Genomic DNA, 14,922 nt, shown 5'->3' on the forward strand with positions numbered 1-14,922 from the left:
CAGCTGGTGCCAACATATTGCGGACCGCCATACGGGCATGGCTAGGCAACGGCAGTGTGCATGAGCCCTTATGCACATTGTCTTAGTTGGACACCATATTTGCAGAACCATAGCACCAATACCTTTTTGGCATCCTGTGTAGTTTTTATGTCTTCGTGATGTGGAGAGATCTTGGCTTCTTCTCGAGGAACTGGAGACTTTTCGGGGGAATTCCCTTTTCTTAAGTACAAATTATTAGAAGAATTTTTTTCCACTAAATGCAGCAACTCTATCTGCCTCCGTGTTTTGTTCTCCTCCCTTTGCTTCTGAAGCCCCCGGGGGTACCGCTCGGAGGCTGGGATGTATTTCTTCTGAGGTCTGTTTTTATTCCAGTCTGGTTTACGTCCGTGATCTTTACTCTGCTTTTCTGTTCTTGCAAACTGATCGTAAACATCATTGTAGGCATTAGTGTTTTCTTTGCTGGAGTCATTTCTGTCTCTCTGGACATGGGACTTCTTTGTTTGTACTTCAGCTTTGCGCTGTTGGTCTTTTAACTCTATGGGAATATCAGGAGAGGCATTGTGTTCATGTCTCCACGTCACCTCCTTGCGAAAGGATATGGGATCTGCCTTCATCAAAAAATTCAAGTCATCTATAAAAAAAAGGTACAAAGAAAGATATTTGAGACAGACTGGACCACAACTAATATGAAGAGGAGAAGATACTGTAATATTTTAAGATGGAGCCTCATTTAAAACAATGATGAAAATGTATGTGTGGTTTACACAACTCATTTACACATTTCCAATTGTGTGTAAAAGGAGTTTTCCCATGTTATACTGTGATACGTCACACTGGTAGGGAGTTGGGACGTACAGGAAATGATAAATCTCCCCCACATACACTCTAATCGTCAAAATGTAAATAAAAATATGTAAACAATAAAAATAAAATAAAAACACATCATGGGCATCGCCTCCCACAAAAAATAAAATAAAAAGTGATACACACCACAAAATACTATCAATGAAAAGTACAGATTACCCCGCAAAAAATGAGCCACCAAAAAGTTATAGGGGTCAGAATATGGTGAAGTAAAAACTAATTTTTAATACACAATAAAAACTATCAATATGTGGTATCGCCATAATCGTACTGACCTGGAGAATGAAAGTAACAGGTCAGTTTTATCGTATAGGGAATGCCGTAAAAACAAAACCCTTAAAACTGTTGCGGAATAGCAGTTTTTTCCCCCCCCAATTTCACCTCATTTGGAATTTTTTTCCAGCTCCCCACTACATTGTAATTTCACCATTGATTTACTGCATACAAAGTGCAACTTGTCCCGCAAAAAACAAGTCCTCATACTATGTGAAAAGGGGGAAAAAATAAATAAAAGTTATGACCTCGGAAAGGCAGGGAGTGAAAAACAAAAATGGAAAAAACCCTCCGGGGCTGAAAGGGTTAAGCTGAGGGGTATTAAATTGTAAATATAAATTTACCTTTTATAAAAACCCTCTGAAATACTCATGATCAGTGCTAAAAGTGCAACAAGGAAGGCAATAGCGATGGATTCAATTCTGCCATTTGTTACTGACACAAAAGCGGTTGATGCTAAACTGTAATGTATCAAAATGAACACCACATACAAATGCATGGTCCAGCTCTACACACAAACCACTGAAAAATGTAATAGTCCTAACCAGTAACCATAATTATTACCTGTCTGAACAGCAGTGTCCTTCCTAGGTGAGGTCAATGTTAAAGCGCTTTGACTTCTAATACTGTTTGTGTCATCTGACCTGACATCATTGGTGCGGCCTGCAGCCCTGCTGGTCTCTGGATGCACTGTGTCACCTAAAACAGACAACAAAAAGAACAGTTCACCCTCTTCAAAACATATTATAAATGACGATGGCATTCACAGAGTAACAACTGTAACAAAGGAATTTAGGCTACTTTTACACTCGTGTTTTGTGCGAATCCGTCATGGACGGATCCGTTCAGATAATACAACCGTCTGCATCCGTTCAGAACGGATCCATTTGTATTATCTTTAACATAGCCTAGACGTATCCGTCTTGAACACCACTGAAAGTCAATAAAAGGACGGATCCGTTTTCTATTGTGCCAGTGAAAACTGATCCATCCCCATTGACTTACATTGTGTGCCAGGAGGGATCCGTTTGGCTCAGTTTTATCAGACGCTGCAAGCAGCGTTTTGGTGTCAGTCTCCAAAGCGGAATGGAGACTAAACTGATGCATTCTGAGCGGATCCTTTTCCATCCAAAATGGATTAGAATGAAAACTGATCTGTTTTGGACCGCTTGTGAGAGCCGTGACCCGCACCGATAAGACAATGGGGGCATATCCTAGCGATATGCCCCCACTGTCCATGATGAGACAACCCCTTTAAAGGGGTATTCCCATCACAGACAATGGGGGCATATCCTTAGGATATGCTCTCATTGTCTGATAAGCGAGGTCCCACCTCTGAGACTCGCACCTATCAGACAATGGGGGCATATCTTAGCGATATGCCCCCATTGTCTGTGATGGGATACCCCTTTAATAATATGTGCAGTTTGACATCCACTGTAGTGATAATTTAAAAAGTGCATCAGTATGCCTTTATAAAATTGGCCTCCCTACCAGCTGGATCTTCACAATCATAACCTTCCATCAGTTTCCCACTGAAAATTAAATTCAACCTTTAACAAACAATCATGGAAATGTCAGAGCTGTATGCATCTACCTTCTATATTTTTCTGTAGATTAGATATGTCATGTCCTTTTTGCTGTAAGTGACGCATCCGCTGCTCCAGCTTTAACCGCTGTGCTTCTTCTTGGGCCTTCTGCATACTGTGGTACAATTCTCTTGTCTTCAGGTCAAGAACTTCCTGGTATTTAACAGAGAATAGCAAAGTTCAGAACATCAGTTATAAATCAGCATTTTACCATAGATTTTTTTTTAGATCGGCAATAAAATACCTGGACTGAGATGGCTGCCTCGCCTGGTTGAGAACGGGTGAGAGTCCCCAACAAAGAGACAGATTAAATGGGTATGTGGCAAGGCTTGTTCCAGAACGCCCAGAGACTATGAGAAAGCTATGGCCACCTCTTCATTCAAGCAGTTGTCTCAATACAATGAAAGTCAGGGAACCCTTGTTCTCTTCATACATGAGGATCCCAGAGGTGGCACAGGATGTGAATATTCAACATGCAAAACAAGTTCAACGCGAAATGATGTATTCGCTGCTATATTACATAGCAAATATCGGCAACTTTTTGGCACACCTTCCATATGCTTGAACATCACTAAGGGTCCATTCAGACATCGGTCGAATGTGTCCGCACCCGTTACTCAATTATCCGGAACAGGTGCGCACCCATTCATTCTTTATGGGGTAGGATGGATGCGGACAGCACACAGTTCCGGCGTGCAGCCCCGAACTTTCGGTCCACGGCTCCGGAAAAAAATAGAACATGCCCTATTCTCGTCCGCAATAGCGGACAAGAATAGGCAGTTCTATGGGGGTGCCGGCCGGGTGTATTGCGGATCCGAAATACACTACGGACGTGTGAATGGACCCTTATGTGTTCATGTGCTCCAAATCAAGCAGTGAATACTTCATTTGGTGCCTTTGAGTCATATTGCATCTTGGATTTCCTGGGTGAATCCAGCCTGAACCCACCCTCTAAAACCCCAGATGATACATGGACAACCTGAATGGTGAAAATGGATGGCACACTATGTGAAACATACTAATTTACAAAGCAAGGTCTTCTAAAATAAATCAACCAACAGCAGTAATATTCAAGAATCCTGGTACAGCCTCATGCAATAGATTGTAAGAATAATGACTGCAATGGAACAGTCTCGTACTTCTTTTTGTTTCTGTTTAAGAGAGTCTGCCTCATACTGCTGTCTCATCTGTTCCTGTTCCCTCGCCAGTCGCCTCTCCTCCTCCTGTTCTTCCTGTTGTTTTTGCTCTTCTTCCAGCTGCTTTCTCCTGCGCTTTTCTTCTACTTGAGCCGCTATTGCTTTCTGGCAAGTTAAAGAAGAGACAGGATTGTAAATTTGACATACTGGACTGGTGTGGTCAGCGGTCACATTCTGAGGAATGTACAGCAACTTTGGCAAAACCTTTTCCAAACATTTTACGATTCAGGATCTGCATTGATTCTTACTTTGTATTTGCTATTTTTTTATACATTTTTTATTCTTTATTTAAGGGTCCATTCACACGTCCGTTGTTTCTTTCCTGATCTGTTCCGTTTTTTGCAGAACAGATCTGGACCAGTTCTGTACCCATTCATTTTCAATGGGTCCTGAAAAAAAATCGGACAGCTCAAATGTCTGATTTTTTTTCAGGACCCATTGAAAATGAATGGGTACAGAACTGGTCCAGATCTGTTCTGCAAAAAACTGAACAGATCAGGAAAGAAACAACGGACGTGTGAATGGACCCTAAATGTATACGAATAACAAAGTGCACCGGGAAAGTAGCCTGAGTACTTAGCATATTTCAAAAACATAACACTACAATGAGAGGTCAAGATAATACAGAATAGAGGGGTAATTGCAGTACGCGGTGATATACGTCCTTGAACTACAAGATATTAGTCTACGCATGTACACTGCAAGAAAACACTGATATAAAGGCAGTCCTGGTGCCATTAACTAAAATGACCAAGAAGAACATCTCTTCCAAACCTGTACCCATATGGAAAAATGCTAGCATCAGGTACCTATGGAAACTGAAATAGATTGCGCATGACAATTGAAAACACATAAAACAGATCTCAACTACTACAATTACACACAGACAAAACACTGACGAACAAACACCATAGGTGGGGGGGGGGGGGCATAAAAGAGTACAGAGTGAGTCGTCTAATTTCTCTCGACAATAGGCTCTGAAAATCCTGAGAGTCCTGGAAAACAAACCAGGGGGCCCAAGCATCCAGAAAAGCTTTATGTTTAGATCGCAGCTGCGAAGTAAGTTCCTCCATTCTCCGGATCTCCTCCACCTGAACCCAGCAGCCAGTTGTCGGAGACTAAGAGGATTTCCACCTCGCAGGGATGCACAACCTAGCCGCAATCACCAAAGAGCACAGACAAGACTTACGAAGCACGCTCATTGGTAGATCCGATAGAAATAATAGGAAAAAAAACAGGCGTGTTCGGGATTGAAAACTGAAAAATTGAGGACAGCGCTTTATGGATCGACTGCCAGAAGAGACTGAGTCTGGGGCAATCCCCAAAAATATGTAACATCGAACCCAGGGCTGAGTCACAGCGCCAGCAAACTGGGGACGCGGATGGAATGTATTTGCTATTTTCTTCACTGGTCATAGCCCAATCTTAAAAGGGATTTCCAGTTCTTAGATGTTGATGCCTATCCTCAATATCATCTCAGTGGGGGTGAAACGCCTGGTAATGCTACCAATCAGCTGTTTTGGGCAACCACTGGAAACAATACAGACAATGGCACCTGCATAAGTTCTCAGGAGCATCGCCTCAACACAGAGACGTCCATCAAGAATAAAGAGGCGGAACTGGGGAGGGGCAAGCCTGACTTCCAACAAAGTTATCCATCAGACAAACTAAACAAACATCATTGGTAATGTAAATTTCTAGTCAGGCACTCACATCATTCGTGCACCAGAGAGCAAGAGAGTACGGGTAACTGATATAATTTAAATAAATGTATTTTATTGACACTCTAAAAAAATTGTACTTACACTATAAAAAAAATGCATGCAAAAATTCAAAATAAATAACCTTTAGGTTAAAAATTATATATATATATATATATATATATATATATATATATATATATATATATATATAAAAAAAAAAAGTATAAAAAGTAATGCAGTCTTTTTGTTGACCACTAGAGGGCAGTCTTTAGCATCTTTCCGATTCTAATACTTTGTGTAACGCATGTAGTTGCATCTATTCCCCACCAGATGGTGTTGTTCCTCGGTGTACACGTGCTACTGGTAAGTGTTTGTTAGTTAGCATCTGTTAATTGTCACACAGTATTTTCAATTAGGAGTACAGATCGGTAAATCTTATCACAGCACACAGACTCTTGCTATTTCATATAAAGTTATCGATCTATAGCGTTGTACAGCGTGTCACGAGGTCACTGGTTGTTAGGACAGATGGTTTCCTCACGCCTTTGTATATTGCTGATGTGGGGGAGAGTGCGGAGATTCCTGGATGTATCCAGTTGGCAGGGGTTAATCTTGGGTATATATTCAAATTGGTGAGCAGGTCTCGCCAGACGCGTTTCGAAGTGTCACACTTCTTCCTCAGTGGTTGCCTGCTTTCACTTCCTCTCACCTTTTTATATCCGGTAATGAGCCAAAAAAAATGTAGTGGATCTAAAATCCATTCCAGGTTTTCCCACCTGATTGCCAATGATTTAAAGCCATCTGTGGTTTCTTGTTATTTGTTTAAAAAGATCATCTACTAAAACATGAAGAGTAATGGCATAAAGAATAAAAAATAGAAATAAAAAGTAAAAATGATAAGTAGACAATAGTCCCAAAGAATGTACTTGGGATTTTTTCAAAAATATACATTGCGTTTTTGATGTCAACAATAAAATCTGTGGATTAAGGTGTGCTGACCCAACATCTATCCTACAATAATGGTCTTTTCTTGAGACTAATTTACTGTAAATCTCGACAGCACCACCACGTCACGACAGCACCACCAGAGAGATGGACTCCTCCCCCGGGGACAGGAAACCTAGAGCACAAAAAGGAAGTACTTCCCTCCCAGCATGAGTGGTTTCCTGTCCCTAGGAAGCGCAATGTATTTATCTGATTTTTATCCCAAGTACATTCTTTAGGTCTATTGTCTACTTATCAATTTTACTTTTATTTCTATTTTTTATTCTTTATGCCATTACTCCATGTTTTAGTAGATGATCTTTTTAAACAAATAACAAGAAACCACAGATGGCTCTAAATCATTGGCAATCAGGTGGGAAAACCTGGAATGGATTTTAGATCCACAATTTTTTTGGGCTCATTACCGGATATAAAAAAGGTGAACGGAAATGAAAGCAGGCAACCACTGAGGAAGAAGTGTGACACTTCGAAACGCGTCTGGCGAGAAGACCTGCTCACCAATTTGAATATATACCCAAGATTAACCCCTGCCAACAACTGTATACATCCAGGAATCTCCGTACTTTCCCCCTTATCAGCAATATACAAAGGCGTGAGGAAACCATCTGTCCTAACAACCAGTGACCTCGTGACACGCTGTACAACGCTATAGATCGATAACTTTATATGAAATAGCAAGAGTCTGTGTGCTGTGATAAGATATACCGATCTGTACTCCTAATTGCAAATACTGTGTGACAATTAACAGACGCTAACTAACAAACACTTACCAGCAGCACGTGTACACCGAGGAACAACACCATCTGGTGGGAATAGATGCAACAACTTTTGATACCTAGAAAGTACACTGCTCAAAAAAATAAAGGGAACACAAAAATAACACATCCTAGATCTGAATTAATTAAATATTCTTCTGAAATACTTTGTTCTTTACATAGTTGAATGTGCTGACAACAAAATCACACAAAAATTAAAAAATGGAAATCACATTTTTCAACCCATGGCGGTCTGGATTTGGAGTCACACTCAAAATTAAAGTGGAAAAACACACTACAGGCTGATCCAACTTTGATGTAATGTCCTTAAAACAAGTCAAAATGAGGCTCAGTAGTGTGTGTGGCCTCCACGTGCCTGTATGACCTCCCTACAACGCCTGTGCATGCTCCTGATGAGGTGGCGGACGGTCTCCTGAGGGATCTCCTCCCAGACCTGGACTAAAGCATCTGCCAACTCCTAGACAGTCTATGGTGCAACGTGACGGTTGGTGGATAGAGCGAGACATGATGTCCCAGATGTGCTCAATTGGATTCAGGTCTGGGGAACGGGCGGGCCAGTCCATAGCATTAATGCCTTCGTCTTGCAGGAACTGCGGACACACTCCAGCCACATGAGGTCTAGCATTGTCTTGCATTAGGAGGAACCAAGGGCCAACCACACCAGCATATGGTCTTACAAGGGGTCTGAGGATCTCATCTCGGTACCTAATGGCAGTCAGGCTACCTCTGGCGAGCACATGGAGGGCTGTGCGGCCCTCCAAAGAAATGCCACTCCACACCATTACTGACCCAATGCCAAACCAGTCATGCTGGAGGATGTTGCAGGCAGCAGAACATTCTCCACGGCGTCTGAAGACTCAGTCACGTCTGTCACATGTGCTCAGTGTGAACCTGCTTTCATCTGTGAAGAGCACAGGGCGCCAGTGGCGAATTTGCCAATCTTGGTGTTCTCTGGCAAATGGCAAACGTCCTGCACGGTGTTGGGCTGTAAGCACAACCCCAACCTATGGACGTCGGGCCCTCATATCACCCTCATGGAGTCTGTTTCTGATCGTTTGAGCAGACACATGCACATTTGTGGCCTGCTGGAGGTCATTTTGCAGGGCTCTGGCAGTGCTCCTCCTGTTCCTCCTTGCACAAAGGCGGAGGTAGCGGTCCTGCTGCTGGGTTGTTGCTCTCCTACGGCCTCCTCCACGTCTCCTGATGTACTGGCCTGTCTCCTGGTAGCGCCTCCATGCTCTGGACACTACGCTGACAGACACAGCAAACCTTCTTGCCACAGATCGCATTGATGTGCCATCCTGGATAAGCTGCACTACCTGAGCCACTTGTGTGGGTTGTAGACTCCGTCTCATGCTACCACTAGAGTGAAAGCACCGCCAGCATTCAAAAGTGACCAAAACATCAGCCAGGAAGCATAGGAACTGAGAAGTGGTCTGTGGTGACCACCTGCAGAACCACTCCTTTATTGGGGGTGTCTTGCTAATTGCCTATAATTTCCACCTGTTGTCTATCCCATTTGCACAACAGCATGTGAAATTGATTGTCACTCAGTGTTGCTTCCTAAGTGGACAGTTTGATTCCACAGAAGTGCGATTGACTTGGAGTTACATTGTGTTGTTTAAGTGTTCCCTTTATTTTTTTGAGCAGTGTACTTACCAGTAATACATGTCTATTGAAGAACAACACCATCTGGTGGGGAATAGACGCAACTACATGCGTTACACAGAAAGTATTAGAATCTGAAAGTATAAATACCATCTAGTGGTCAACAAAGAGACTGCATTGCTTTTTATAATTTTTTTTATATATTTTAAACCTTTAACCTAAAGGTCATTTATTTTAAATTTTTACATGCATTTTTATAGTGTCAATCCAATTTTTTAGAGTGTCAATAAAACAGGACATTTCCCTGTGGATCCTGCAAGTTCTGTGGGTTTATAGACAAGACCAAGAGTTTTGCCAGCAGCACATCAGATAAGACCTTTTTCATTAGGTCATTTTACAACTGCAAGTCGATTGGTGTTATCTATCTGATGACATGCGTTTGTGGCATTAAATATGTTGGCAAAACTATTAGGGAGCTCAGGCGACGCATTGGGGAACATGTTTTGGGCATTACGAACCTAAAGGATACCCCTATTGCACGCTATGTATCTGATTTTCACAGTGGAAGAACGTCATCGGTTAAGTTTCAGGTGATTGATTCTGTGAAGATGTCATCAAGGGGCGGTGATTGTGACCGCATCCTGTTGCAGAAAGAGGCGAGATGGATTTTTTCTCTAAATACTATCAAACCGCCTGGCCTTAATGATGCCATCTCGTTTGTGCCTTTTATATGAACATATATTGGCTTTGCAGAGGCCTATGTGATTCATGTTTAACTTATCAGGGGCATTTTCGGACGTATTTGGGCTCCCTATAATATAGTGTTGTGTTAATACTTTTTCTTTGTTTCCTCGATTCTGATCTTATTCCACTGTCTATAGATGTAAATGTTCAGGTATTGATGCTGCGATGGCATGTTCATACAGAGCCGCCGTGAAGTTCTCTGCTTTGAATGCGGCGCATTGCACTTTACCCGGGACCGATGTAGCTCCTCCCGCTGTTCAGCCATTGGTTGTTCCTGTACCGAGCCTCCTGGCCGAATTGGCTGTCACGCGGGGGGGAAGGGAATGTCCAGCAGGTGGGGTTTCACTCTTTGAATCTCGGCGTTCTGTGAGCCGCTTCGCGGCCATTACAGCGCCGATGTGTTTGCACACCAGCACGCTGCCCCTCAACCTGACGGCTTAGGCAGGACCGTAGGTTCCAGTGACGACACCGTACCTCACACTAGAGGAAGTCAGTTATAGGCAGCTCACCCTACTTCTGCCTCTTGTTTACAGCCTCAAGTTAAACATCTATATCAGAGGCTTTGGGCTTCATTTATGGTGCACGTTTCTCTTGATGAAATGGAAACGCGTTGAGCACTTACCATTGAGGACAATGTCAGGGGAATCGGTGCTCCAGTTACACCTGACGGAGTCAATAGTTTCACGCTGCCATAGTCCTGCACCTGTATTATGTTAGTGCAGTGGATGTCTGCGCGCTGACATTCACTGTTAGGAGTGATACCTGGTGTTATACTTGGTACCAGATATCCAGCTATACAGTACTTCACCCAGGTCACACACCTAGGACCCTGTGGTGTGCTGTGTTGTGCGCGCGCCCCCCAAATTCCCCCCCCCCCCACCCCACAGTGTTGGTGGGTTTTAGTTTGTGGGATCCACCTTTCACTCTTTCCCATATAGTTCCACCTTTCACTCTTTCCCATATAGTTCCACCTTCACTAGTGTGGTTACTATGATGGTGGTCCCATAAATCAGTAACGGTTCAAGTAGCTGCTCCGTGCAGTGTGGGTAGATACCCCTATATTTTATTGAGACAATCTAATAAAGATTTTGTTATTTTGTTTTACCATCCTTTCCCTACATATATTCATTTGATTGTTTAAGAGGACGCATACCCATTATACCACTTTCCAGTTTTTGTCAATAAAAAATACATTTATTTAAATTATATCAGTTACCCGTACTCTCTTGCTCTCTGGTGCACGAATGATGTGAGTGCCTGACTAGAAATTTACATTACATATATTTTTCTTCTGATTAGGTGAAACCGACACGTCAAAAGCACCCAGATCCACCTTCACTAGCGGGTGAGCCTCCAAATACAATCACCTTTTGTAAAACATCATTAGGTATAAGATGACCAGAACTGGGAGGTACTCTGAACATTTGGGGGCCATTATTGTGGCGGCAGGTTCCCTTCAAAGAGGTTGGTGACTTTATGAAAAGGGGCATCCAGATCAATACCCACATCAGTAATAGAGGTGCACAATGCCATGTGACATTTGGGGTTGGACACCATAACAGATTTTGTATTGGGGCACAGGAGCTTCATGCTGCTCCTCTGATCCACATCAGTGTTCACAATGAAAATGGTTGATTAATGAGGTTACAAGTTTATAAATGATGGGAATTCTAATTTAGATCCAGATGTTGACTCTACAGCATTATGAATTTTATAGACATCAGAAGAAATGTTGTCATTAGATCTTTACAATACAGGTGCTGGAGGTTGTGGGTCTATGAGTACAAAAAAAGTGGTGCCATATACCTGATGTTCCAGCTGCTTCAATCTTTTACGATCCCTTTCTTCAATCTGGACTGGGTCTAATAGAGAGGTCATAGTACGTAGGAACCTAAAAACAAGTAAAACCAGAAATAAATTATATATATCAGGGTGGATTTGATTTAAATCAAACTGATTTAAAATCACGATTTAAATCACTAGTCAGTAAGGCTTGATTTAAATCATAGTTTTCTACATAAAGACTAATTCTTGCTGGTATAACTTATAATATGCAAGTAGATGAAGATTTTAAGAATAACAACTTTTCATATTATTTTGATTAGGTTGATTCTGCATTCATAGGTTTGTAGAAGTTAGGATTAAGGTCTTTTTCTCAACTCTGTTCATGTTCTAACATTTTTGCTGTGAAGAAGAGGCATGTGATCTCTGCTGAGTCAAATTCAGTTTTGAGAACTGCAAAAGTAAACCAAGCATCTGTGATAATATCTTGTAGGCAGAGAAACTGCCCAATAATCTTACAAAAACCTCTGGAAGAGCATGACATTGTGAATGGACAAAGGGGGAAACTACCGTAACTCTCCTTAGGGAGAGAGCACCTTAATCAGTGTGAGGAGACTTAGAGGCCATACATGCTCCTCTGGAATTCTGGGAGGGAAGAAATGCAAATGAGCTCTTAACAAGCTTTGCCTCTAATGCCACCAGATGTAAGGCAGCTATCCTATAAGTCTATATTCAGCTCTTAAAATAAGCCTTGAGACCCGACTTGGATATTAAATAAGCCAGCACCTCATCTGCAGACAGCTGTTTCGGACACAGGCCTCCTACCCAGTTAAGCCAGTACTCTCTGCTCTGCACTGATGAGGGGCAATCACCCCGAAACAGCTGTCTGCAGATGAGGTGCTGGCTTATATAATATCCAAGTCATGTCTCAAGGCTTATTTTAAGAGCTGAATATAGACTTATAGGATAGCTGCCTTACATCTGGTGGCATTAGAGGCAAAGCTTGTTAAAAGCTCATTTGCATTTCTTCCCTCCCATTGTGAATGGATTAATAGAATTTATTTACCAAATAAATTAAACATATACAGCCTATATATTCATGATGGAATAACCTTTGGATGGTAATATATTTTCCTCAAAAAGCATTTAATATAAAAAAAATCTGATTTAAATAAAATAAAAAAATCCGATAAAAAAAATAAAATAATAATTATAGATTTTTATCCACCCTGATTTTATTTATATATATGCTATGTAACTTCTAAAGCTGAATGCACTGGCTCTCCCTGATCACAGCGGGGCCCTGTTCTAGAGACTGGAGCGTGTCCCAGACATGGGACCTGCACCTATCAGACATTTATAGCAAATCCTATCAATATGTCATAAATGTCCAGATGGGAGAACTCCTTGAAATATAAAATACTGTCCTTCTTTAACAGTCAAAATAATGTTAAGACTTCCTGTTTAGATAGGTAATCTACTGTCAGTTTACTGCTGCTGTGAGGAGAAGATGTCATACCCGGCATGCTCTCCATTGATCGCTACGGGATTTCTGAAAGCAGCAGGGCTTGCATGATCGGATATTTTCAGAGGTCCCATAGCAGTGAATGGAGAGCGCACCACACAAGCATAGCCACCTCTCCATTCACTGTAACCAGACTGCAGGAAATAGCCGAGTGCAAGTCCCATAACGCTCAAGGGTTCCGTTCTGGAGATAAGAGCAGGTCCCACATGTGAGACCTGCACCTCTCTGACAATGATATCCTAGAGTGATGCCATCAATGTACCAGGTGGCAATACCCCTTTAACCAAGGTTAACCATATACCTGAATGTTAAATTAACCAATACAGACACTTTATTTCATGTAAAGCCCTCAAAAAGAATTTTCTTAATAACATAAATACTGTCGCACACAATTATCATCATCACAGTAATCAGCAAGCCTACCCAGTCTTCTGGCTTTGAAAATGTTCTTCCTCGGTTGATTTCAGAGTTTCTATCTGTTCCTGTTGCCGATAACTTGCAGAAGGAGATGGCGTGCCGCCCACTGGATCTGGTGTTGCGCGAGAATTTTCAAATTGCTGAAATGTTACTGTATTCTGAGAGACGGGACTTGGTTTCTTAAACGAATCAAAATGCATTGCCCAGTGATCCTGTTGAACACTCTGCATAAAACAAAACAATATATAATTGTGTATCCTTAAAACATTAGGGAACATAATAACATATGCGAAAGCGTGGGGCAAGGCCTGGGCTCACATGTATAAGCAGCATAGGAACATCAGTATGGTGACAGTAAGTAAAAGTTACATACCCGAAGCAACACAGAGGGAAAAATAAAAATCAAGATGAGTGTGACTCTGTTACTTAAGAATATATTTAAATACCTCCTCCTGAAGCTTTTGCTTTTCTTCCATTTTCCGCTGGGCAGCTTCCTCTCTTTGCTTGTTGAGTTCCTCCAACCATCTCTTCTGCTGTTGACGTTTTACAGCACTAAAAGGATGGTCCAGTGGAGCTGCTTCCTATAATATAAATGCATTATTCAAAAGGTTTAAAATAAAATATAAAAAAAAATAAATAAAAAAAAAACATGTCTGGTTTAGAAAACAGTTCTCAATCAACCTATTAGGGCAGTCTTTAGTTAACAGAGAGGAAGCCCTCGTTAAAAACCAACACCAATTAGCCAGAGCTTAAAGCAGCAGCAAAGAGCATCTCTCTTTTCCTGTATGAGCCAGCTAGTCCAGCCATTACCTATAGAGCTATTGATTTCAATGGGTACCATGCAATGCAAAATTTCCCCTGTGGTGGCACTACAGGACGACCGAACACTTCATGTCAGATTCCCCCACAGTTTACTGCCGATTGCCTGTGCCCCCAGCAGGAGAACACCCTGTGATCAGCTGGTCATGCTGGTATCCCCACTGACTGTATACTGTGGCACTTTCTGATGGGACTGAGAAGTGACTCTGCAAACATATAGATTTTTAACCCTTGTATCGCAACTACAGACAAACATTTTTAACAAAGACTAAACGAAAAATGATTTATAGCCCAAAATGAGTAAAACAATAATAGAAAATTGCCCTGAAAGATGTCCATGGCATTTAAAAGGGGTTTTTCGAGATTTTTGTATACTTTATGACCTATCGGCAGGATAAGTCATCAGTATCTGATTGGTGGGAGTGTGACACCCGAGACCACTGCCAATCCACTGTTTGTGAAGGCAGCAGTGCTTTCAGTAGCACCGCGGCCTTCCCTCTGCTTTTCCTAGGCCGAGTGACGACACATTCATATGTCACGTGGCCTAGGAGCAGCTCGGCCCCATTAAAGTGAATGGGGCTGAGCTGCAATAACAAGCACAGTCACAAAACAATGTACGGC

At 41.9% G+C, this 14,922-nt stretch overlaps 1 protein-coding gene across 2 annotated transcripts in view; it reads right to left on the reverse strand.

Annotated features, from left to right (window-relative positions):
- Nucleotides 1-14,922, reverse strand: part of CCDC66 (coiled-coil domain containing 66) — a 50,608-nt gene that overhangs the window by 4,792 nt on the left and 30,894 nt on the right. For both annotated transcript variants that reach the window (XM_040407707.1, XM_040407706.1), the window contains exons 9-15: nt 13,929-14,063; nt 13,489-13,706; nt 11,565-11,649; nt 3,866-4,027; nt 2,735-2,879; nt 1,702-1,836; nt 123-631 (exon numbers count right to left, since the gene is read on the reverse strand). In XM_040407707.1, coding sequence (XP_040263641.1) covers nt 123-631; nt 1,702-1,836; nt 2,735-2,879; nt 3,866-4,027; nt 11,565-11,649; nt 13,489-13,706; nt 13,929-14,063 — 1,389 coding nt within the window. The remainder of the gene's footprint in view (nt 1-122; nt 632-1,701; nt 1,837-2,734; nt 2,880-3,865; nt 4,028-11,564; nt 11,650-13,488; nt 13,707-13,928; nt 14,064-14,922) is intronic.

Source organism: Bufo bufo, chromosome 9 (genome assembly GCF_905171765.1).
Source record: "Bufo bufo chromosome 9, aBufBuf1.1, whole genome shotgun sequence".
NCBI lineage: Eukaryota > Metazoa > Chordata > Amphibia > Anura > Bufonidae > Bufo > Bufo bufo.